The 26,609-nt window shown below is 38.3% G+C and overlaps 1 protein-coding gene across 15 annotated transcripts in view; it reads left to right on the forward strand.

Moving 5' to 3' along the window:
• UNC80 (unc-80 homolog, NALCN channel complex subunit) overlaps positions 1–26,609 on the forward strand; it is a 231,215-nt gene that overhangs the window by 198,435 nt on the left and 6,171 nt on the right. For 11 of the 15 annotated variants that reach the window (XM_061383579.1, XM_061383588.1, XM_061383596.1 and 8 more), the window contains 11 exons: positions 2,248–2,371; positions 3,305–3,430; positions 4,681–4,804; positions 5,548–5,754; positions 9,699–9,883; positions 10,482–10,647; positions 12,345–12,524; positions 15,572–15,710; positions 18,177–18,233; positions 24,941–25,022; positions 25,995–26,106. In XM_061383579.1, coding sequence (XP_061239563.1) covers positions 2,248–2,371; positions 3,305–3,430; positions 4,681–4,804; positions 5,548–5,754; positions 9,699–9,883; positions 10,482–10,647; positions 12,345–12,524; positions 15,572–15,710; positions 18,177–18,233; positions 24,941–25,022; positions 25,995–26,106 — 1,502 coding nt within the window. Of the gene's footprint in view, positions 1–2,247; positions 2,372–3,304; positions 3,431–4,680; positions 4,805–5,547; positions 5,755–9,698; positions 9,884–10,481; positions 10,648–12,344; positions 12,525–15,571; positions 15,711–18,176; positions 18,234–24,940; positions 25,023–25,994; positions 26,107–26,609 lie in introns of those variants that run through there. The other 4 variants (XM_061383638.1, XM_061383698.1, XM_061383649.1 and 1 more) reach the window with 3 other exon arrangements.

The following is a 26,609-nucleotide window of genomic DNA, read 5'->3' on the forward strand; positions in this document are numbered from 1 at the left end:
CCAGGTCTGTATTTTTGAGGAAATAACATATTCTTCCAAAGTATACATCTATCTTGAAAATCTATTTATTTCTTAGCTATCATGTTCCTTATCTGACACACTTAAAAAGTTCAATGTGTATCCTTCAATTCCTTTTCAAATAAGGCAGGATATGCCTTATAAATTAAACAACTAAGGACAGAAGAAAAATTAACTTGATGTTCAAAAAATACATGTTTAACATAGTATTTTAGGTATCACTTTGGAGAAATGCAAGCTTTACAATAATCAGTAAAGCACCACCGGAAGAGATCTCAGGGTTGATAACAAATACCTAATTCAGATGGTACTAAATCAATGTTGTTATCACTTGATCTCCATTCTGGGGCCTGAAATATCATTTGGTAGCCTCTCTATGAGCAGATGTCTCTGAACCCATCTACCTGGAGATCTGAACCCAGTCTGGAAATCTATAGCTACAGTGGGCAAACAAATCAATTAAGAAATGCTAATAAACCCAGTAGATTGGAAATTTGAAGTTTCAGTGAGACCATTTTCCGTCCTATTAAACTAACCCCAAATCAATGCAACTCTTGCCCAAGAATTTGTAGCACTTATTGCTCAATGTGCCAGAACTTTTCCAGGTTTTATCCTGTTCTTCTTCATTTATGCAGCCATTTGAAGCTGTTGAATTTATTAAAAAGAAATTGAAACATTTTATTCTAATAAATGTTTGACAGTTTGATCCTATATTCTTTTCTACCATGATGATGGATGCCTATACATGATTTCAAGGTTATTTTAGTAGCATAGAAAGGCCTATCCTCAAAGCACTCCTATTTTCTTTAACAGTTCCAATAGAACACTTGTCCCTACTGGCAAATGACCAAAGTTTTATACATCTTACAAAGATGTGTAAAAATAACTTTTCATCTAAAGATGTTAACACCTGCATAGGCTACCTCATTTGTCATATAATTAAGCCTGTTATGAAGAATAGCAGCTTCCTAAAAGTAGACTTTTGGATTAATATGTGGCTAAGTCACTTCAGTCGTGTCCAACTCTGTGTGACCCCATAGACGGCAGCCCACCAGGCTCCCCTGTCCCTGGGATTCTCCAGGCAAGAACACTGGAATGGGTTGCCATTTCCTTCTTCAATGCATGAAAGTGAAAAGTGAAAGTGAAGTCGCTCAGTCGTGTCTGACTCTTTGCAATCCCATGGACTGCAGCCTACCAGGTTCCTCCATCCATGGGATTTCCCAGGCAAGAGTACTAGAGTGGGGTGCCATCGCCTTCTCCAGGATTAATGTGTAGACTTGGTTACTAATAGGCAATTTTCTTGGGGTACAATGTGTGAATTTGGGGTTGCCTTGGATTAAATTTCTTCAGGTGATCTAAGTTCAACAAGAGAAATGTTGACTGAACCTGACCTGTGGGTTACTTGTACAACAGGGATGCCAACATATCCCCATGTATGAACATTACTATTTTATCATGACAGTGATTTCAATCTGGTAGGTAATGTAAGCTTAGAAAGTATTTCCAGGATAATATTTGGAAATAGCATTGATCTCAGTAAAGCCCAACCTGTTTATTTAGGGGACCATAGACATGCCTCTTTGGTCCTGAGACAATTACAGACCAGATTGTCTTTTATTACAGAAAATCTGATGTTCATCTAATTGAGATATGTATACCACCATATTTACTACCACAGAAAGTGGTCCCAAAGCATCATTTTTCAGAAGGTCAAGAAAGAACACTTTTAAAATAGACTGTTTTCCTGGAGTGAATGCACATAAGTCTAATTAGTTATAGTCTGGTATAAAAGCTTATGAAATCAACTGTAATCTGATTTTTTTAAAAAGCATTATAAAAGCACAGCCTGTAGTCAGATTACTTCTGTTGTGAGGAATGACTCCTACAGCAGGTTTCCTATAATGGTAGTCTCATACCCTTTTTCAAAGCTAAAGCCAGGAAACTTGAAAGGCCACTCATTCATCATCTCTGTTTTCCCTTCAGTAGATTTTGTCTCACTAGTCGAGTGGGGCAGGAGTGCCTCTGCCGCGTGTTCAGTATCCTCTTCCTTTCCCACTGTGCTCTGTACTTTTGGAACAATATGGGTAAACTTCATCCCTGGTGAAGCACTTTCTTGTCTCAGACACCCATCCTGTCTTAGACGGCATCAGAATCACTGTCTCATTCGCTTGTTTCAGGCAGTCTCCAGAAGGGAGCCACACTGCTAATGGCTCCTATATTGTATTCCAGGCGACAGGTTGAGTGGGAGCCTGCCAGCAATTTGATTGAAGGGGTTTGTTTGACACTTCAGAGGCAGCCAATCATATCCTTCCTGCCTCACCTTAGGTCACTGATCAATGTCTGTGTCAATCTGGTGAGTAGCCAAGTGGCAATGTTATGAAACTTTACAAAATTTAACTCTGCTATTGACTTCTCTGAGCTGAAGACTTACAGGTCAACCTACCTACCTACATACCTACCCATGAAAACAGACGGCTCAGGTGACACTGAAAATAGTGAGGTACATTTCAAGGTGGTGCGTGGGGAGATCCCTACACAGATGGGATTTTCGTGTGCTGCTTCCCACGTGCTACTTTGACAATTGACCTCTTCAAGTTGCGCTGAGAGTTGAGGGCTGCCAGTTGGAGAGTGGGGTGGCGGGAGACTGTGCAATTGGCTAGAAGTTGAGGTAGTTTGGGGTGGGGGAGTTTAAAGGGCAAAGAGGATTTTTGGTGTTTTTTTAGTGCGAAATGACACTATGAGTTGGCCAGTCTAGGATTTATGTGAAGAGGAAAAAAAAAAAAACTTCTTTTATCATTTATGTAATATCTAGAGTCTGATCTTGACAAGGTTTTGTACAATGTGGAAACCATGGTAGAGCATTTCATGAATAGAATCTGCTGCTTAGCTAGTTAAGCAATAAATCTGTAGCTGGAATGCCTAGTGCAAATAGAGCTCTTGCCATCATCATTGTCGTCAGTATTTACTCCATCAAAGAATGTTGACTTCATTCCTTTGAGTCCACAAGTAAGTATGTCCAGTCTCCTGATTAGACTAACTTTTGATTCATCTCTCATTATTTACATAGTTAGTTATAAACAGCATTCTACAAAACCTTGGCTAAAGCTGGTGTAATCATTTGATCTGACTCCAGATATTACATGCCTTCAAAAGAAGGCAGCACGAACAGATTAAAAGTAACATGCCCAACCTTCAAATTATTATTATAATTGACTGAGACTCCCTTCCTACAGTTGCATGAAATTGCAATAGTCAAGGCTGGTCATGTGCTCTGTTTGTATTTCAGGTGATGGGAGTGGTAGGACCCTCCAGTGTTGCTGATGGATTACCCCTTCTTCATCTCAGCCCTTATCTCTCACCACCTCTGCCCTTCAGCACAGCTGTTGTCCGGCTTGTAGCATTGCAGATACAGGTGTGACTGCCTTACCTGTTTGTCACGCTCATTATGTTGCTGGTTGAGGCACCAGATCATGGTGTTCTCTTTTATTTTTCTGCAAAGGCTGGGCAAAATCTGTGAAACAGAAGTGTAAACATCTCCAAACTTTTGCAGGTTTGGAGCTTAAGCCCTGAGCATGATCCTAAAGTTGTGCTTCTGTAATTCTTCTTGAGATCTCAAAAATAGCAGAGTCATTGCAGTCCTGCCACACCTCAGGAACCACTTCTGTCATTTAAAACATGTGCCAAAACTTTAGGAAAATAATGGTCCACAGATAATCAGCTCACAGTTGTTAATTAAAAGAGTAATATTCAAAGTCTGGTTTTACATTATTGCAGAAAGAACTGCAATAAAAAAAATTTTCAAATGTTATTACTAGACTTTGAATATCTTACTTTTCTTTAATGATTGTGGGTTAAATATTATGGGTGTTTTTATCATTTTTCTTCCACTTCTTTTAGTTCCTAAAATTAAAATAATCATTCCCAAGCCAAAAAAAAAATGTGTACAATCCCAATGTCCCTGCTTATTTGTTTGTCACTTATTTTAAAGAATGGTAAGTCACCAGAAAACTCTGTGACCAATGGAAAGTATACAATTGCTGCAACTGGATAACTAACCCATTCGTTATCTGACAAACCAAGTTTGATGGTCCATCATCCAGCTAATAGGTAGATTATGGAAAAGAGATTCAGCAAGTGCTGTGGTTACTATGCAGAAAGGATACAGAGGCATCCCTAAAGTGATACATTTTAACAACCTGTATACAGAGCTCATTATTTCTTTCTATATTGTCTATTGCTTTCTGGCTGGAAGAAGGTCTCATACAAAGGTCAGATGACTTTTAAATAACTCCCAAATGGAGCAGGTGGCAAGTTCTCCTTTTCTTCTTTTTCTTTGGTCACTAAAATATTTATTGGTGGATAGACACATGGAGAAACTGAAGGGGGTAATGCGGGGATTTTGTACTAAATGATAGATATTAAAATTTTTCATTTGATATTCAAATATTACTGTTTTTTTAGGTATGTAGCTCTCAATTATATCAAGCAAATGGTAAAGTATCAATTTGGGGTGAATCTTGTATGCTGCACAGATGACAATTGAACTCCTAGTTTGCAGGTGCAGCCAGCAGGGAGTCCCTGTCTCCACCATGCTGTGTAAGAACAAACAGACTGAATGCGTGAGGGGGTCAATTAATCTTTTTTTCTATTATTGCTGCACAGGCTTTAAAAGAAGATTTCCCCTTAAGCCATGTGATCTCCCCATTCACCAATCAAGAGCGAAGGGAGGGGATGCTTTTAAATCTGCTCATCCCATTTGTGCTCACAGTAGGATCTGGAAGCAAAGGTCTGATTAATTTAACTAAAAGAAATTTATTATTGTTACTGTGTTTTCTTAAGTATCAGGCTGTTGTATCTTCCTTTTCCCATGGAGACCATCATTAAACTCGATCTGAATGATTTAAACATATATCTTAGGATATATGGTTTTCTTTCTATTCAATTTAGCTGCCCTTGGTCAAGACTTTCTGTGCTCCACTTCTTAGAAGACACATGCTATTTAACATCATTTCAGGATAGCAAAAATCAAAAGAGCATTGTTTCAATTATGAAAATGGGAGTACCTGAAGTACAGTATGATATGAATTGACAGATAAATGGACTTGATAACCTATTGACACTAGGTTTGGCATACATCCTGCCATTGTCATTAAATTTCAATATGTTTTCATTACTCTTTCTTTTGGGGGGATTTTTCCTTTTAGGAAAAGTTTATCTCAAATGTAAAGGCAGTGTGTTATGAGTATTTGAACAGAAAAAAAATAAAAAGAAAGGAGATTGAAATGGTAAGCAGGAGATTTGGCTAAGAACAGGGACCTTTTGATGCTGACTGCGGAGGAGACACCCAGTACCAGGAGCGCTACTTCTGTCCATAGGAGAAGCTGTACTTGGTGGGGAAGACACTCGAATTTCTAGGGTGTTCTAGTTTGGAATTGGAAAGAGAGTTGAATTTTTCAGTGTCTAATGTGGAAAGTTTGCCTTGTGATTTGCTTTTATTTCCACTTCCTCCTTCCAAACTCTGCCCCTCAGACAGCCCATGGCTGGAACAGCCCGAGGTACAGCTGCTACTGCAGACGGTCATTAATGTGCTCCTTCCTCCACGGATCATCAGCACATCCAGGAGCAAGAATTTTATGTTGGAGAGCTCCCCTGCTCACTGCTCCACCCCGGGGGATGCAAGCAAAGACCTACGCAAGGAAGGGTTGGCAGAGTCCACCAGCCAAGCAGCGTACTTAGGTGGGTACTTCTTTCTCTCTCAATAAATAGAGAAATAAAAATATAAAATAGATATAGGTATAGATAGAGATATATACACAAACACATATATATGTGTGTGTACACATTGAAAGGACTGATGCTGAAGCTGAAGCTCCAATACTTTGGCCACCTGATGTGAAGAGCTGACGCATTGGAAAAGACCCTGAAACTGGGAAAGATTGAGGGCAGGAGGAGAAGGGGGCAACAGAGGATGGGATGGTTGGATGGCATCACTGACTCAACAGACATGAGTTTGAGCAAACTCCGGGAGATGGTGAAGGACAGGGAAGCCTTGTGTGCTGCAGTCCATGGGGTCGCAAAGAGTTGGACACAACTGAGCAGCTGAATAACAAAATATGTATATACGTGTATATGTATATACATATTACTTACTTAGCTATATTCCTCCTTGACTCAAAAAGTATTTTAAAAGACCTGTATCCAGAAAGTCTTTAAAGAAACCATTTCAGCAAGTACAAAGCATCAGTCTCTACTTCTGCTTTCCTGTTACCTCTTCCCACTGCCATGACTTGAATGGTATTCCCATTGAATACCAGAAGCTACTCTTTGACTAGAATTAACTAAGCCAGGGAGAAAAGGCTACCCCTGTCACTGCACTGAGGCTAAGGAGCACTGGCCATAGAAAATCTCAAAAGGAGGAAGCTGAAAACATCTTGCCTGACATTTTTCAGTTCACCAAAGCAGCTGCTGCTGCTAAGTCACTTCAGTCGTGTCCAACTCTGTGCGACCCCATAGACGGCAGCCCACCAGGCTCCCCCGTCCCTGGGATTCTCCAGGCAAGAACACTGGAGTGGGTTGCCATTTCCTTCTCCAATGCATGAAAGTGAAAAGTGAAAGTGAAGTCGCTCAGTCGTGTCCGACTCTTAGCGACCCCATGGACTGCAGCCTACCAGGCTCCTCCGTCCATGGGATTTTCCAGGCAAGAGTACTGGAGTGGTGTGCCATTGTTTTCTCCATCACCAAAGCAGACAGAATGGTAAAAACAGGTCCTTGGAGTTTGGAGTGTGTGAGAGGTTGTGGGGCAGTGGGTAGAGGTGTTTGGGCTGCATCATAAAGGATGTATTTGAAAATGTTATGATTGACAATGAAAATGAAAAAAAAAGCCAAGGCTGTATGTGCACAGGGCCTGCCCACGCATAGCACTTGGTTGCCAGAGGCAGGAGAACGTAGGTTTCAGATAAGATCCAGACTCTAGTACAGAGCCCTGCATGAGGTTTGGGATTGTGCAGAGGATGTTGGAGAAAGAAGCCTTAACATGGAATAGAGGGATAGGAGGAAACACTTAACAAGTAACTATCTTCAGTTCTGTCCACTTTCTGCCTTTTATCTTAATTGAACTATACTTGATTTACAATGTTATGTTAGTTTCAGGCAAAGTAATTCAGTTCCGCATATATAGATAGCTATTTTCTTTCATATTCTTTTCCCTTATAGGTTATTATGAAATATCTAGTAGAGTTCCTTGTGTTATACAGTACTTCCTTGTAGGTTATCTGTTTTATATATAGTAGTGTGTATATGTTAATCCCAAACTCCTTATTTATGCTTCTCCCTCTTTCCCTTTGGTAACCATAAATTTGTTTTCTATGTCCGTGGGTCTATTTCTGTTTTGTATATAAGTTCATTTGTATCATTTTTTAGATTCACATAAAAGTGATACTATATGATATTTGTCTTTCTCTGTCTGACTTCCTTCATTTAATATGATCATCTCTAGGTCCATCCAGGTTGCTGCAAATGGTATTATTTCATTCTTTTTTATGGCAAAGTAATATTCCATTGTATAAACATACCTCATCTCCTTTATCCATTCACCTGTTGATTGACATTTATGTTGCTTCCATGTCTTGGCTATTATAAATGGTGCTGCAATGAACATTGGGGTGTGTGTATCTTTTCTAATTGTGGCTTTCTCTGGATATTTGCCCAGGAGTGGGATTGTAGGATCATTCGGTAGCTCTATTTTTTTTTTTTAAAGAACCTCCATACTGTTCTCCATAGTGGCTGTACCATTTTACATTCCCACCAACAATATAGGAGGGTTCCTTTTCTCCACACCCTCTCCAGCATTTATTATTTGTAAACTTTTTAATGATGGCCATTCTGACTGGTGTAAGGTAATACCCCATTGTAGTTTTGATCTGCATTTCTCTGATAGTTAGCAATGCTGAACATCTTTTCATGTGCCTTTTGGTCATTTGCATGTCTTCTTTGGAGAAATGTCTATTTAGATCTTCTACCCATTTTTTGATTGGGTTGTTTGTTTTTTCCATTTTCTGCCTTTTTAATGAAGGCAGAGTCTTTGGTTACTTGGCCAGGCTACTGGACTTCTCTTTTAAATTTATTTTTACCTTTATTTTGAGCACTTAGTGGGCACTGTTTTCTATACTTTACATTATCATCACTCTGGAATCCTCACAACAGCTCAAAGAAATAAATGTTCTTACTTTAGTAAGAGGCTAAGGCCTGGGAAGATCCCTTGGAGAAGGAAATGGCAACCCACTCTGGTATTCTTGCCTGGAGAATCCCATGGACAGAAGAGCCTGGCAGGCCAGTGTCCATGGGGTCGCAAGAATTGGATGTGACTTAGCAACTAAATGACGATGATGAAGGCACAGAAAGGTTAAGTAACTTACCTAAAGTCACACTGTTTGGTGGCAGGACCAAATTTCAAATCGAATCCATCCATCACCAGAATCCTTGAGCCCTTTGCCATTCTGCTGGTTTTGGGCTGATGCCAGTGAAGGTAGAAAGTAGGAAGGCAGGAATCCAAAGAAGGCCAACAGGCACACAACAATAGAAGTGTTACCAGGATCAGGGTAGGGTTAGAGGAATGCTACTTTTTGTTTATGTGCTTGCAACATCAAGGGAGAGGAATAGAGGTGAGTAGATGGGGAAGGAAGAATCTTACCACATCTGTCTCTGTGTTATATGCCCTAGTTTTCCTCCTACAAATGCCCAAAATAGAAGGTAATGGTGATTTCCAAGGGCTTTAAGGAGTTGGATTTGTATGTGTCTTCTAGATGCTGAGATAGGCCTTAATACATGATGGCCAATGCCCAAGTTACCTTGACTGCCCCACGGGAGACACTCGGGGGAGAGCTCGGGTGGCAGAGGAAGCCCCCATCATAATCTTTGATGTCATTACAGTATTCTGGTTTATCTTGACACACTGAGAAATCTGCTTCCTAAAAATATATTTTAAAATGTAGCTTGTAACAAAGCTGCCAGAATCTGGAAGAAAAGAGATATTGTAAAAGAAATCCCATAGGGTTTAGTAATAGACATGATGAGAGGCGAGGGAGGAAGGATAGAGTTTTCTCTTCTGGAAGAATCTACTCAAACACACTTATTGTTTACTCTGGGGAGCAGTTTACAGTGGGGTCAGGAAGGGAAAGTACTCCTTTTTTTAACTTTGCATTTCTGCATGGGTTGATTTTACTTCTAATGACAAGGATATATTATTTCTAAGCTGAAAGGGAAAAAAAGGAAAATATTTTATCTTCAGATGTGAGCGGTATGCTGATATTACCATAAAGCCGCTATGATAAAACTTTTAGAAAGCAAAATATCAGCTATGTATCATGTTTATAACACATTTCCCTTTCAGTTCTATAAATTGCTTCAGTGTAAATTTTCCAAAGTAGTAGTTAAATGCACTTAATGAAGATATATGTGTTCTCTTAATCAGAATCAAAACATGTTTACTATACAAATATATGTCCTTATGTCAGAACACTCACTCAGAAGTACACTGAAGATTTTGGAAACATGGAGAAAGTTTAGAAATTTGAAAATTGTCTGATGCATAAGAGGGCTGAGGATGCAGGCAGCTGGGTGTGGGCAGGGTTCCTCTGAGGCACAAGTGTGCAGACTCAGTTTTCTCTTTTCCTGGTGTGAAGCGCTGAAGGTGATCCTCGTCTGCTTTGAGAGGCAGCTCGGAAGCCAGTGGTACTGGCTGAGCCTCCAGGTGAAGGAGATGGCCCTGCGGAAGGTCGGAGGCCTGGCCCTGTGGGACTTCCTAGACTTCATCGTACGGACCCGAATCCCCATCTTCGTGCTCCTGCGACCTTTCATCCAGTGCAAGGTGTGCTACGTGCTTCTCCTCTGGGGAGTAACAAGCCCCATGGACGTGCTGTTCCCCAGATTTAAGGCAAAACGACAGCAGCAGTCTTGGGGGAGATGCTATTGCTAGTCAGGAGGACCTGTTAAGATCATGCCTGATGAGAAATCAGCCCAGACAAGTATCCCTCTGGGGAATACCTTTACAGTAAGAGCTTAGTTAACATCTTAAAACGTTGCCCTCTCCCCTCTTACCCCCTCCCCAGGAAAAAAAAAAGATTGATCCAATAGATGATCTGAAGAATTATCACTTGTCTTTGGTGGCATAATTGAAACCTGATTTTAAATAAATATGTAAAAAAATGAGATAGTTAAAGTATGGTTTTCCTCTGAGACCCTCAGTGTTCATCTACTTTTTTTATTCTTTTCATGCCTGATTTCTGATATCTGGGGGCCATGATTCAAAGCAGTGGATTGATTAAGCACTTCCTAAGGACTGTTCTAAGAACCTCATATGCATTACTTTATTTAATCCTCACCACCAACTATGAAATCAATACAATTATTAGCCCATTTTACAGATGGGAAAACTGAGGACCAGAAAATCTATGCCTTCCTTTCAGCTTCTGGCCCAACCAGCAGAGAACCATGAAGAGCTTTCTGCCCGACAACACATTGCTGACCAGCTAGAGCGGCGTTTCATTCCACGCCCTCTGTGTAAGAGCTCCCTCATTGCTGAGTTCAACAGTGAACTGAAAATTCTAAAAGAGGCAGTTCACAGTGGATCGGGTGAGTATGCATGGGATGGTTTGACTTTGACTAGTAGAACAAAGAAAGATCCTTTTTATAGGTCACTGCTCTTTCTGGAACCAAGTGTGAGTTAGCCATTTTGGTACAACTAGCATTGTTGACCCTGTCATCCTTGTCAACAGTGCAAGTCAAGGGGGCATCATAAGAATTTAATTTTATTCCTCTTCTAATATATTTTTCAGTCTTTATTTTCGTAGTTCAGCTTTTTCTTGAAGACAGCTGGGGGGAAAAAACTTACTTTAATTCGTACTTTATTTTCCTTTTTGAAAAGGAAAGGGGACTCACATTCATTGAGCATCTGTTATATGGTAGATTATTTCATAGATGTTATCTCATTTAATCCACACAAATACCTGCAAAATTGTAACTGAAAATCTGCTTATAAAAAGAAGAAATGAAGATTCAATAGAGGATAAATAACTGATACACAAAGACAATGACACCTGTGAGAGGACTTAAAACTGGGTCTGTATGATTGATAAAAAAGTCGTTAAGTTTTCATGACTTGGAGAGAGAGAGGATTGAATTAAAACTGATGGGCTGGGGTTACTTTCTTTACATTATTCAAAAGATTTTCTTTGGGAATGCATTGTTTACTTTTGTAATTATATTAACTTCAAGTTACTAGGGAAGGAAAAGAAATCATTTTCTGCCATTAGAGGGCAGTCATCACCTATAAGTAGAATATTCTTATACATGTGGCTTTTTGTCTTTCTAAAACCTATTGTTGGTGATGTATTAAGGACCAAATATTTGTCAAATACAATCTTGGTGAAATCTGCACAAGACCATTCAAATGTTCTGCTTTATAATGAAATAATATGACAAAAAATCAAGGGGGTGTTTTATTGTAATCTCCAGAAAAGGGTAATAAGGACACAGTATTAATTATGTATTCTGATTTTGATTGTGCAGTTCCTTTCAGACAATATGTCTATTTCTTCTGTATGCTTGTGTCAGGTATAAGGTACATTTCTCAGTGAAATTGATCAAATTGATATCTATAGTTCAGCTCAAAATGAATCTGCATTCAGCCAGCCTTGGAAAATGAAACTGGAAAACAATGAGAGAGGCTGCAATATCAAAGCATTTTTTATTGTTAGAGATATTATGCTCCTGCAAGAAAACTATTCAATTACATCAGTGGCCGATTCTTTATTTTAATAACGTTTTCAATTCTGTTTGCTATGTATGTATGTGAAAGTCGCTCAGTCGTGTCTGACTCTTTGTGACCCTATGGACTGTAGCCTGCCAGGATTCTCTGTCCATGGGATTTTCCAGGCAAGAATGCTGGAGTGGGTTACCATTTTCTTCTCCGGGGATCTTCCCAACCCAGGGATTGAACCCTGGGTCTCCCACATTGCAGGCAGACTCTACTGTCTGAGCCACCAGGGAAGCCCTTTGTCCTAAAGTTCATCTATCTGGGACACACTATTTAAATGACCTTCCTTTTAAAAAATACACGCTGTGAGGGAAGAGTTTGAAGCTTGGTTTTCTTCCAAGCACCTGGGAATTCCCTGGTGGTCCAGTGGTTAAGACTCCTGGCTTCTGATGGGCACAGGTTCAATCCCTGGTCAGGGAACTAAAATCCCACATGCTACATACTATGCACCCCCTCCACCCCACCCAAAAAACATCCTCACTATGAATTTTCTTTGGTCTCTCAACCTTGCTAGCTTACCAAGGAAAGACGTCCATCAGCACCGTGGGCACCTCCACTTCTGCTTACCGCCTGAGCCTGGCCACCATGTCCCGCTCCAACACGGGTACTGGCACTGTCTGGGAGCAGGACAGTGAGCCATCCCAGCAGGCTTCCCAGGACACCCTGAGTCGAACTGATGAGGAGGATGAGGAAAGTAGGTCACCTGCAGCATCTGGGGTGGGGAGGTGGTGGGGCTCATGTGTGACACAGCTTGGCCATGCAAATGAGGACTTGGGTGGATTTCTGCCTTTCTGATCTTTTGCAGTTCTGATCCTCTGGTCATTTTTACAAAAAGGAGTTAAAATGGAATTGTGACTGATCCCATGATTTCTTATGCCTGCTTTTCTATAAATTCCTTGATATCCTTGGTCATTTGGTAGGATTTTAGGCAAAAAGTAAATCTTTAATGACCCCTAAATTTTCTTTGAGTTTATGCATTTAACCTTTCCACTAACCCATTTAAATTGTGGTTAAGGAACTAAGGGGAGCATTTATTCTCCTTTTTCCTGGCCAATCTTGTTTAGAAGATCAATCAGCACTTAGGTGACACAGGACTTCTCCGGTGGTCCAGTGGTTAAGACTTTGCACTTCCAATATAGGGGGCAAGGGTTCCATCCCTGGTCAGGGAACTAAGAGCCCACGTGCCATGTGGCACAGCCAAAATATTTCTTTAAAAAACAGCACTCACGTGACCTGACTGCAAAGAAAAGTGAGCAAGGCATATGCTCACAACTCAGAAAAAAATAGTTGGCAATATTGTCTAGAATGTAAACCCAGCGGAGTGTCTTGAGGGCATACAACCCAATTTAAGTGTCCCCAGTCACTGAGGCAGCCCAATTGTGTTTTAAAGATACTCTGATATAACCTGTAAAGTGTGCAGTCTATGTCTTAAGAAAACAAAATCTAGACTTTTACTCAGAGCCCCTCTGTACCAAACAACAACAACAAAAAACCCACTCTGAAATAAATTAGAGTCAAGGTTAGAATTTTAATTAACTAAGATGAAAGAAAATTCTTTAATACCCTACTATGGTTGGAAGTGTAGGAGAGGGAAAGAAGTAACTACTTAGTCAAAGCACGTATCAGTAATATTTCCAGATTTAGCTTCAGGGTTAAATAGATAACAAAGTGATAATCATATTGTCCTATACCTAACTTCCAGACATATTTGTTTCTAAATCATGTCTCATGGAAATAATTCTAAAATTGTAATTAGGGAAATCTTGAAAGATCTTGACCAAAAAAACAAAATGAGAGAGACAAGGATTAGCAGTTCACATATTCATTATAAGTCCTAGCAATAGTCCAGAACTTAAAGTAATATCTGTTTTTCTTTAATGGTTGAAATAGTCTCTCCTAGAAATTTTTTTAAATGATAGTAAATGATAAAAAAAAAAAAAACCTCTCTTTAATAGAGCTAAATGTATTTTTCAGGTGACCTTGTGAATTAGAGGATGACCAAGCCAGTAGGAAGGAAGTAGGGAAGAAAAGTTTAGTACAGAAGACATAAACAGAGATAGCACTGACCAAGGGCCAACATTAATACACTGACATGTATGCAAGTTTTTGTTAATCTTTCTGCTCTCAAAATCATAACTGTCCCAATGACCAATATGATGTGGGTGTATATTAATTTATGAAATACAGTATGCAAGCTAGAGTGTTAACACCTTTGAATTAAACAAATTTTCCATTCAGCAATCAAACCTGTATTAAGACCTAGCAGGAACGAGATGAGGAACAAGAAGTATGAGAAGGATATATTCTCTGCTGGCTAAAATCTTTGAGTTTTCTAGAGGAGATAACAGACATTTTTTGATAAAGAATGCCTAACAAAAGAGTGAATGACACAACGTTGTGAATCAACTATACTTCAATAAAATAAATAAAATTTAAAAAAAAGAATGGAAGGCAATGCATATAATCACCAAAAAAATATCGAAGGAGTAAATGTTAAGTGATATATGAGTTTGAATAAGAGGGGGAAAAAATTACTGGAATCCCAGAAAGGTCTTAGTAGAAATAGCTCAATCTATCCTACCACATTTTTTCATGTTTTTTAAGGCATATTTGATTATACTCTACTCTCTGAATACCTAAAAAGGAAATACCATTCTATAACAAGAATCAACTTCAGGTCAGTTGTTATGTAGCAAATTAAAAATTTTCAGGACTTTATATACTCATCTCTGGGTTTGAAATAAACTTCTCTAGAAATGTGACCACTTAGGATATTTTAAATAAGTGATGTCAGATTACATGGTAGTAAAAAGTTCACCAAAATTCTAGGTTAGTCAAGATATGTTTCTTGTTCAATGACAAACAATATTAGCTCACTTAGAATGAGGTCATCTCGTCACAAATACTATACTAAAGTTAATTTTCATATGGATTTGAATACGTGAATTTCAGTTTCTATGGAGAAAATAAGTGTCTGCTTCTAATTTTAAAGTTAGATTAAAACAAACATTTATTTCTGAACTTTATAGATTTTTAAATATTTTTCGGAAAAAAAATACCTGAGATAGTCTTTGCCTCAGCAGTCTAAAAATCATGAAATGTCCTGAGTGTAGTGTTTGAAAGTCAAACGTGCTTGATTTGTTCAATAACACAGTCCCCTAGTGAACTATTTCTGGAATGTTTAAAATGTTGTAGTCCAGCTTTTCTGAAACCTTTAATTTGCCAACGCCCCTTTATTTTTACAAATAATCTACTTGTAGAAATGGACAAGAAATTTACGTTTATTTCATGAAAGCTGTTCGAGGGTGGGAGATGTGTAGATGTGAAGAATTATCCTTCACCCTTTGTGCAGATTAAAAACTCAGCTCCAGAAGGTTTTTTTTTTTCAAGATAAGGATACATTCTTGATGTTTTATTGATGCTGTTTCCCTCAACCAAATGAAGTAACTAGTCACTTTAACTCAAAGTTCTCATAATGTTCATAGTCTCATAAATGACAATGTTCAGTGACACTAAAGACTCAGCTATTAAAGTCTCTGGTTATATAAAAGCAGTGAAAATGTTTCTTAAGCTCCCAAAGGTCTTAGTTTTGAATCTGTACAAAGGGACGAATGATAATTTAACTTTAGATATTGTCCTAAGGTTGTATTCTAGGCAAGGATGGAACCCAAGTACAAAGCTGGTCTGGGTTTTCTGGTCAGCGTCATAATTTCCTAACACTCTCTTCTCTGGCCCTTTCAGATGACTCTGTCAGCATGCCCAGTGTGGTAAGTGAACAAGAAGCTTACCTCCTGAGCACCATTGGAAGGAGGCGGTTCTCCAGCCATGTCTCCAGCATGTCTGCACCTCAGGCTGAGGTGGGCATGTTACCCAGCCAAAGGTAAACAGCCCTGCATATGTCGTATTCCACATCTGGGGGCAAAGGTATAAATTCTGAAAACTCACTCCTGTTACACTAAAAAGGGCCTAAAGAGAAGCAAACAATCCATTTTTTAAAGTATACCATTCAAACAAATTTTCAACAAGGGTTTACACAACAATTTGTAGCATTTTCTAAGTCAGGCAAGCTGAAGGGATCTCAATTTCTGATCCAAGCATTGTTTCTCCTTAACATTGTTCTATAAATAGATATATGCTCTTCTTTCATGGTCTTCTTTCAGATGACATTCTTGTATTTCATATATATTATCAGCTAAGCTAATAATGGCTACCTGGTAAGTGTATAGGACTGCCTTGATATATTTGGTAGCTTAGACTTCTGATATGTCATCAGTATTTAGTTGGAGGTAGTGATGCTTAACAAAGCAAAAAAAGACCCATGCCAGTATGTGTGACCTTGGGCAGGTCATTTAACAAGAGTCCACAGTTTTCTCCTCTGTGAAATGAGAGGTTAGCTAAAATCTGCCTTTAAGGTAGCTTCCCTACCTATAGCATTTTATGATTCCATAATTAGACTCTTTAAAACATTTTCTTTGGTGCTCTCTAACCTCTAAGAATATAGATTTGAAACTTTATACATATAGTTTACCATTTATATGGTAATACAGAAAATGATCTGACATAAGAAATAAAACATTATCTATTTCAGAGTCAGGACTTTTACTTTAGGAACTGAATTCTTTCAAAGAATCAGTCTTATGTTTTTATCTAGTTTATTGTTTATTCTTATTAACTATGGAGTTATTGTGGTATAACTTATACATGGAGAATAAGAACAATCAGGAGACATTCTTGTGCTCAGATAAATTTAGTTTACATGGAGAAATAATTACTCTGTACCTAAATCCTTTAGCCTATCATTCCTGAACTGTACAGATGAAGTAAAATTTGTGAAATAAAGCCAAATTTTGCAGAATATTTTAAAAATGGGGGAATGATAAAATATTAATAACTAAATTATATACTTGTAAAGAAAGCATTATTTATATACTATGGAGTTATAAAAATTGGTAATATAAAAGTATTATTATCATTGTAAGATACTGCTTTACCTACTGAAAATTTATCTTTGATAAGGAAGTCTTATAAATAAAATATACCAAAAAAGAGAGCCAAATTATAAAATATCCAAAAAAAAAGATATAAAGTCATACAGGCAGTTAATATGGGAACATAGTGATTTATTTTTAATTCCTAGAAATATGCAAACTTTATTGAGAATAAACAAAACTTTAGTCTATGTAAAAGTTTTTATTTAAATTAGGGAATTTTAAGTAGAGATTCTTTTTGGTTATTTACATAACATAACCAGGCCATCAAATCGCTTTGAAATATCCATTAAGGAGTTATCTCATTTCTGGGGAGAAAATTTGTTTTATTATGGATAGACCAGAAACCCAGCAAAATAATATAGCTAAACTCTTTGGGCTTGAGTCCTGCTTGGGAGGGCTAGCAAAGGTAATGATGTCTCTCTCTGTTAGGGAAAGCCTCTTTCTGGGGACGGAGGCTATTTTTGCAGTATAGGTGAACAATAAAGAGTTTAATTCCATCCATTTTAACAACTATTTATTGAGTGCCACGTGGACACTTAGCTCAGAGCTAGGCACTGAAGGAAAGAGAAAGTATGTATGACATAGTTTCTGTTCACGAATCCCCATATCACCCAAATAAATTAGCGGCACCCAAATAAATCAATAAACTATTTAATCATTCTTTCACCAACCTGACAGGTTTCTTCTTTTGGCATTTACAATTCAGTCACTAGAGGATGGAGTGAGGAGGTGAATGCAAGTTCCATGTGAATATACCAGGGTTGTCTTCCTTCTTTTCATTCAACTTCCTTTTTCACTGCAAAATTAGCAGGTGCAATCAGGTTCTTTATTTGCTTTTCTTAATGGCATCAGCTCCAAGAGTTGGGTTGTGACAGTTCATGGTAAGTGGTTTCTGTGTGATCAGGTCACAACTCACAAGAAAGAAGCAGGATCCTGGTCAATGAAACATTATATGAACAAGACAGGTGAAAAGTCATAGCCACCCAGCCAAATGGTTATCAAAGGAATGATAGTTTCATCTTCTACAGACTCATTCCGCAATGTGTTCCAGAGCTCCTGTGTCCATTCGGAGCTTATCACAAGTCCCAACTCCTGACCAGTAAATAGATCACTCCTCTGAGAGTCATATCCACCCAAAGGCCTCCCCCCTCCCCATTGCCTTGAGTCCTATGTCTTGACCAACTCAGCACAAGGTGAAATGGTTGACTGTCTCCTTTTCCTTCCTTGTTCTGTTAAATTTATTTATTTATTTTTGGTTCTTAGAAGCAGAAAAGTGCATGCCTTTTTTTTCCTTTTTCTTTTATTTCTTTGCATTTTCTTTCCCTAAATGCTTCATCTCCCTACCCCTCCTGCAGTGAACCTAATGTCCTCGATGACTCCCAGGGCCTGGCCGCCGAGGGCAGCCTCTCTAGGTACAGTGTCAATGCTACCTGTGTATTGGTGTCTGTGCTGGGAAACAAGCTGTTCCCTGTCTCCTCCGTCTCTCTGTCTCTCTGTCTCCTCCCGCCCCGTCTTGATATCGATTTCCATTCCTTGCCCTTTGTTGCTCATAAACACACGAGCCTGGAAGTCAAAGGTGTAGCCTCTTTCACTTTTCAGCTTCAGAGCTCCATCACAAATGGATTAAAAAGTCTAATTAAAAAAAAAAAAAAATCCCTGGAGTTCTTCTAGGGGTTTATCCCATGGACCATCTCAAGAGTTTGATATACAAAATGTTAAATTTATCCCAGCTAAACATTCCCTCCCATGCTGATAGTCTTTAAGAAATTTTTTTTTTGTCAAAAGCCTTTTAATACAACTCCTTATCATTAGGAAGCCCCAATCTAGACAAGTCTTCCAGCCAATACCATGGGTGATAAGAAAACAGTGATACTATAATAAGAATACCAGTGTCAACATGATTTATATAATTCCCTCTCTTTGGTGCATGCAATGTGACAGGCTGTTATGATAGCTTATTCAAACCATGTTTATATAAAGAATGTCTGTCCCAGTGCTAAGATGACCCCCAAATTTGCCACGAAATATCAGATACAAACATTTCTTGGTAAGAGACTTCTCATGATGCAAACAATATAATGGTTTGGCTATTGGTTTAAAGCTTCAGAAAGGGGGCCTGCACCTTTAACACTCAGATAAACCACGTCAAACATTCCTAATCTTGTGCTGTTGATTCACACCTCTCAACTAATCCTCATTAGGGGTAATGCTTCTTGTTCATGCTAAGAGTACCTTTGTTTCATCTCAAGAGAAAATATTCCCTTTCAGGTTTGCATTATATAGTGAGTGCTCCCATGTTTATTGCTGTATCACAAAGATGAGGAAATGTTGAGAGGCCGTTCCTGTGAAAGGCTGTCCTTTTTTTTATTTTTTGCATCTTGTTCAGATTTCACATTTTCTTTTGCAACTGAAAATGGGAAATTTACTGCATCATCAGATGTATCTTTTTGTTTTTTTTTAACTGGCCTCATAATTCATGACATTCATTTGTGTTTGCAAGCCCCTGCCTGGATAGATCAGTCTCTTATTTGTGGTAAATGTGGAAGTGTTGCAGAGTGCAGGCTTAATTCCATTATTGAGAACTGCAAGGACAGGGAAGAACAGAGTAGTCCTCAAGGTGGTTTCCTTCATTGTTCACAGTATTGGAAGAGCTCTGAACCCAGCCTAGCACCATGACCACTGGTTTCAAAGCATTTATTTGTTAAATGCTTAATATTACATACAAGACAGGAGAATCTAGCTAGGAAGGTGATTTCAATGTCCTACTGACAGTAGAAAGTATTAAATCAGACTTTGTCCCAGGTCTTTTCTAACTAGGCCAAATTCTATTCTTACTGAATAAAATACTAGTCTGGAGTTGGTGAGAGAAGACGAGAGTTTGAGTTAATTTTTATAAATTCTCCCTAAGACTTGGCCCTCTTTGTCAGGCTTAGGGTTCAAAAGGACTAATCTAGAGTTGTCTAAACCAATCCAATCTGCCTTTGGTCCAGTGTAGATTGGAATAAACCCCAAGTTCTTGCTATGTGAGGGTGGTTCAGAGCCAACGCTATAGATTTTATCTATAGATGAATTAGTCAATCACGTGAGTTCCTTGATGACTGTTTTGGATCAACTTTTGTTGATCTGTTGTTCCCATAACTGGTGTGTTTGCGTTCTGGATGCCAGTCACCCTGATCGATTAGTGATCATAAAGAAACCAGAAAATGAAGCGCTCACTTTGGATTCTAAAAAGTTCCACGCGTGCAGAGGCATCCGACAGCCGTAGCACGTCCGCCTTTGCCATGCACTGCAAATCATCTCTCTCAAACGCCACCAGGTCACCAAGTTCTCTTTGGAGGAGAGGAACTTTTGGCATTACTAAGAGGTGGGTTTATAAAATAGGATATATATTTTTAATATTTGGTTTCCAGGCTTTCTTACGTTTGGCATGAAACTTCTTTATGGTGCAGATTCTTAAGGTTCTAAAGAAGCAGTAAGATATTAACTATGTAAATTACATTTAGCACACACCCGAGCCCTCAACGAAGGAAAACCTGACCCTAAAGCTTAAAGAATATCAGGAAACACGCCTAACAGAAAGTATTAGACCCTGCTGCTCACCCCAACCCCACATTTTGATAAACTTTCTGGGGATTTGCTTTTGAAAGAACACTTGTTTTAGGCAGCGTGGGCAAGTTGGTCCGAAGCCTAAATGAGGAAGTCTCCAGGATAATAGTATAACCTGATAAATAGGTGGAAACCAATAAAAATTTTGCAGACCTTTAGAAAATTTCTTCCAGGATTTTTTTAATGTGTGGTAACTGGTTTCTTATAAAGATTCATAGGAAAAAGTATAAGTCTGTAAGAATCACTATGCTATGGTGAATTTTTTTTTCTTTTGGAACTAATAAATTGCAATAGTATGTATATCATGGAAGAATTCTCTTCTTTAAGAGTTTTACTCTTAGAAATACAGAAACTTCATTGTAGATCTTCTCTCCCTGTGCCCACCCCCAAATACACACACCATGGGCCATATTTCTCTCTCCAGAAGAATATAAACATGCAAAATGTTATTCAAGCACTTAAGCCTGGAAGTTTATACTTGAGAATTAAATTTTGTTTGGACATGTTAGAACATTTTGAAAGGCAGGAATTGACAATCAACTCTAGCTTAAAAAAAAAATAGAGAGAAGAGATTACAACGCTATTTGATTCCATAAGGGTAATTTTAATCACAGTGGAAAATAAGAATGTGACACAAGTTTGAACAAGATAGATAGTCTGCGTGAAACAAAATAAAAATAATCTATCCATCTCATGATCATCCACATTTCCAAACAATGAAAATTTGGCAAGTACACCCAAATAGAAAAGATTAAAGCAACCTTGTTATGGAGTTGAGAATTAATAACTAAAAAAATATCTGTTTATCTGTTGTGATACACAGAGAAGTGTACTCTCCCGGTGTTAAATCAGTTCTTACAGGAGAACTAAGATCCAGATCCTTCCCTTTTTTGTCTGAATTCCAGTCTCTAATCTCTAAATGCTGTGGCATTTAAAATATATTTTCTTAGATGTTATGGAGGCTAAGTAAACTTTAAATGCTAATCTTTTACTGGGAAAGGGAAGAGTAGGATTTTGTCTACTGTTTATATCCCTGTTTCCTATAAATGCTTTATGGCTCCTTCAGTACTGGCTTCATGCATTCCTCAGCACAAGGCGGTCACCGGGTGAAAATGGCTATGCTGTGTGCCTTCTGTTCCCCCTCCAGATTTCTCTAACCATAATAAAATTAAAACTAAAAGTATAGATAAAAGCAAAGGAAATACAAATTCATTTCCTATAGTTTCACCCAGTACTTTTACTTAAAACTTTTATTTTGAAATCTATGTTGAAATACACTTTTTTTGTACTTTGAGATGAGTGACAGAAATTTTTATTGTATTACTGAATGGCCTTTTGTTCCCCTATCCTTTAAGAAATACCATTAAATATGTATTTACTGAACGACTGAGCGACTTCACTTTGACTTTTCACTTTCATGCATTGGAGAAGGAAATGGCAACCCACTCCAGTGTTCTTGCCTAGAGAATTCCAGGGATAGGGGAGCCTGGTGGGCTGCCGTCTATGGGGTTGCACAGAGTCGGACATGACTGAAGCGACTTAGCATGTATTTCATTAGGATATGCATACATATTAATTGTATATGGTGCTTCCCCGGTGGCTCAAGTGTAAAGAATCCACCCGCAATGCAAAAGAGTCGGACATGACTTAGCAACTAAACAACATATTTATACACTCCAAGTCTTCATGCTGAAATGAGAGAAAAGAAATCATTTGTGCCAGGATTGTCTTCTAACATTGTCTAAATTTTTCTAGCTTATAAATTACTTTCTTGCATTTTGAGTAAGGTCTTTGGTTTTTGTAGACAGTTGACTCATACCAGTTCTGCCAAGACCCATATTTACTTCTCTAAAATCCAGATTGTTTGCCAGAGTAATTAATATTGCTTAGTGACTCAGAAACACCAAGGATGATTTCACTTCAATTTAGAAAGTTTTGTTTGCTTTTATACTTATGGTTTTACCTTTTTATTTGACAAAACAGTGGAAATCAGCCATTTCTCATTCCGAAGATTAAAATTTTTAGGGAATTGGTTTTCTCTAGAGAGGTGCTTAGGGCAAACACCATGGTCTTCTGGTTGGTGTTATATTGCACCCCGATAGTCACGTATCACAAATCCTGCACATGACAGAAATATTACATGACATGGGGAGAACTAAACTGAAACCACCTTTTATATGCAACTCCAATTTGATATAGACCCAAAATTACTTCTGCGTGCATTACTTCTATTATTAATTTCTCTGGTTGTTTATTACTAATGTATCCTCTGCACACAGTTAAGCCAGACTTTGATGTTCCAAATATAAACATGTTAGCATCATATTTTTAGGGAGAATATATTAGCTGAGCTGTATTTCCAAGGGAATGTTCTATAATTTAATCATTGATATGTGCATTCCATGAAACACTAACTGTATCATTTATATAAAGCAACTAAATACTAAATCTATAAACCTGATCCATTTCTTAGAATGAATCTCTCTATCCATAGAGAAAACTTTGATGCTTTTGATTCTTCCTTGGAATAATCATCGTGAAAGTACCATTATGTTTTGGCATTTAACACTCCCTGAGTGACATGTATTTCTTTTCTTGCACCATTTTTTTCTCACAATCTCAGATTACTGAATAAAAGTGAAAGCGGACTGCCTCTATTTCATTTTCTCTACCCAATTATTTTTAAGACTTTTTATTACCTACTTCCTTCTGGTGTTCTAGAAGCAATAAACTCATTATAGATGTAAAACAATGAAGCATACTATGTTACATCACTTTTCATGTTCAAACCATTTCACATTGACTAACTTCTTTTCTCTACCTTAATGGGAGGTAGATGGTAAGTATTAACCTCCCTTTACGGCCAAGGGAACTGAGGTAACATTTAGATGTCAATGAAGAATCCATTCCAGTGAAAGCTTTGCTTGGTATTTGGGAAAAACTTGTTTCTACTTTTGTGCATATGGTAATCGAATACTTAATCTTTCCAGTTTAAGACACATATTAAAATGTATAATTAATAAGGAGATGTCATTTCAAACTTGCCAGCAACTTAGTCTGTATTGCTTATCAGAATTTATTGCATTGTTCCTTTGAGGTAATTTTCCATCTACATAGAAAGGTCATTTATGGTACAAGGTTATATATGTATAAAAACAATGTACATTGATCTTTTTGAACTTGATATTCAGGAGAATAAGAAAGTCTAAAAAAACACCTGTTTTTAAAACTCTATGGAATTTCGTGTATCCCAAATGGCCTAATTATTTCAGAAAAACTATGATAAACTCCATTTGGGAATCATTGAATTTTCTTCTAGTGGAAATATGAGTAAGACTTTTAAAAATGACACGTGACTGTGTCAACCATGTAATGATTAACTATAGGGGAAACGTCTGATTGTCCATCTTGCCACCGACTTCTCTCCCTACAACTGCAGGGAGATTTTGTTTAGGGAGCTCATTTATTTTTAAAATGGCAATGAATGCATACAGTCTTTTCCTTTTCATGGACGGTTGCTGACGCTGCATTCCTCTGTGGAATATTTTACTGTAAAAATTATTTGTAGATGACTCTCCTTTCGCAAAGGCAAAGCCGAAATTAATCACATTGGCATCATCCACAGGATTACAATGTTCTCTGGGGCACAGTATATTTCTTTTTTTCACCTCCACTCCCATTATAAACCCCTATTATACATATGCATGCAGAATGAAAAAGGATCATGGGTCCATGACAGTGTTTTCAGCTTCACCCAATACTAAAATAGGGACCACTGCTGGTAGCCATTTTTGCATATAAAGACACACATACACAGTAAATTTGGGAGGAGCAGGTTGTTACTTTTACAAATTGTGTGCTATATTTGGGTGCAACTATTTGATAGTAATTAAGCTACTAAGTTGTAATGACAGCTTAATTTCTTTGCCAGCCTTATCAATCTAAAATCATTTTAAAAGACATTTTCATTGTCTACCTATGTGACTATTTACTCAGTCACAGACTTCAGGCTGCAAACATGTGTTGAATGTGACCCTTCACCCAAATGGATTCTGTGTCTGATGTGTTTGATATTTGTCCATCTTATTTTCATGTAAGTTGAAATATTTTAAAAGGTGTTCCCATCCATGTGATAGAGTTGTTCGTGTTTGTTCGTCACCACCTTTCTCCTTACCCTTGAAAAAAAAAATTGAGATTAGCATATGATGTGTTAAACCTTTTGGTGGCTTCCAAACCAGGGGTGTGATTGAATCAATGTTTTGCTGAATGACAGACTGGCATCAGTGATTGAAAACAGAATCTCAATTTTGGCAGCTTGGGGCTACAAGGCCTCGTGTCCTACTTCCTAAACCTCTGAAAATTCCCATCCCAGGGGTCCTTTCCTAACCCTCCTTCAAAGATAATGGTATCTTTGAAGTGACTGTTTCCTGTAAGTGATTTTGACTAACACCCACCAGAAGATTGTCTCATTTGCCTGCTCCGGGCACGCTAACACTGGTGATGCTCTTGACAGGGTGGCAAGTGTGCAGAGTGAACCTGGCCAACAGAACCTTCTCATTCAGCAGCCACTGGGGAGGAAGAGGGGCCTGAGGCAGGTAAGCAACCCTGAAAGGGCAGGGGAGACATGCTATGAAAGGGCGGTTCTATTCAATTTTTAGTGTATATTAAGACTCTATTTTATGTGTATTAAGACTCTGTTTTACCTGAAATATTTATTCCCCACCTGAAATAAGCAGTACAGAGCAACTTTAAAACATGGTAAGTGCTTGGGCAAAGTGGAGAGTTTGGGGCTTCTATTTTTAGCTCTAAATCTTATTAGCAAACCTGGTTACTTGGTGAAATAAGTGGGCTTATGTTTTTATTTGCTCCCTATTCAGAAACCATTGCCAGTGAAACTACTGACCACAGAAGATTTGTTATAAAGTTCACTGAAGGCCTCTTTCTGTAGAGAGGCAGAGACAGTCATCCTTTCTTCCTCATTTCAAGATTAATGATTCTATTTAAAACTGAAATTGAAGTAAAGATTATTCTTAAAAATTTCCTTTGGTAGGGTGGGTTTCCTTTATGTTACCATCTAAATAAAAATCTAAATGAGGCTTTGTGCTGTGGCTTTGATGGGAACATCCCAGCACTGATCTGGAGGCTGGACATTTTCCCAGAATCTGGGGTGTTTTTCATCAGTCTTTCCTTCAAAGTTAGAATATATTCAGCTACAGCTTTTGGATGAGCAAAGGCTGACTGGTAAGCAATCATTGCTAGTTTTGTATCCTGAAATTCTTACTATAACTATTTTAATTTATATTAATGTTCTTAAGCTATATAAAGGGGTAATAATTGTTAAGATAGAATATAGGATTGGTTAAAGGGGATGCCAGAATTATATAAGTACTTGTGTTTAAATATGCAGGAAGCAGTTTATTTTATGGGCTAAGAATATAAGGAACAATCATAAGACTCCAAAGAGATCCTCAAAGAAGAGAACAAACCATAGAATCCTCTGAATTTAGTCTTTCCTCCCAGCAGTTAGATCCTTCCTGCTAGCTTTTTCTTCTGCCTATTCCCTTTAGCTAAGGCGTCCTCTACTGTCACGTCAGAAGACTCAGACTGAACCCAGAAACCGCCACGGGGCTCGGCTGTCAACCACCCGCAGGAGCATTCAACCTAAGACAAAGCCATCCGGTGAGGCCTCCTGTGTCCCTCTGGGTAGACATTGACACAAGGCCTACTGCCCTGCCACACAGCGGGGAAGGCCTTCAGAGACTGAGAGTCATGCAGATAAACACACCTTTGGAAGCCACTAGGAAAAGGGAAGAAGTTTCCCAGGAAACTTGAGTGCCTTTTTTTCCCCTCACCTTCCTCAATCCCATCTCTCTCCTCATGCACCTAGGTAAATGAATAATTCCCTTGTCTTTGGGAATTGTCTTTACAAAAGTCTTTATACTCTTTGCTATGAAAAAACTAAGAAATATTTAATAATAAAATTACTATTGAGGGCTTCCCTGAAGTTCCATGGTTAAGAATCTGTCTGCCAAATGCAGGGGACACAGGTTTAATCCCTGGTCCGGGAAGTCCAAGTTGAACCACAAATGCTATGAAATTTGATGATAGAAGATTGTGTTTTATTTACCCAAGCCAGGAACTGGGTTTGTTATATGTCTCACCAAAGACAAGGGCATGATGAG

This window comes from Bos javanicus, chromosome 2, assembly GCF_032452875.1.
Source record: "Bos javanicus breed banteng chromosome 2, ARS-OSU_banteng_1.0, whole genome shotgun sequence".
In the NCBI taxonomy this organism is placed as follows: Eukaryota; Metazoa; Chordata; class Mammalia; order Artiodactyla; family Bovidae; genus Bos; species Bos javanicus.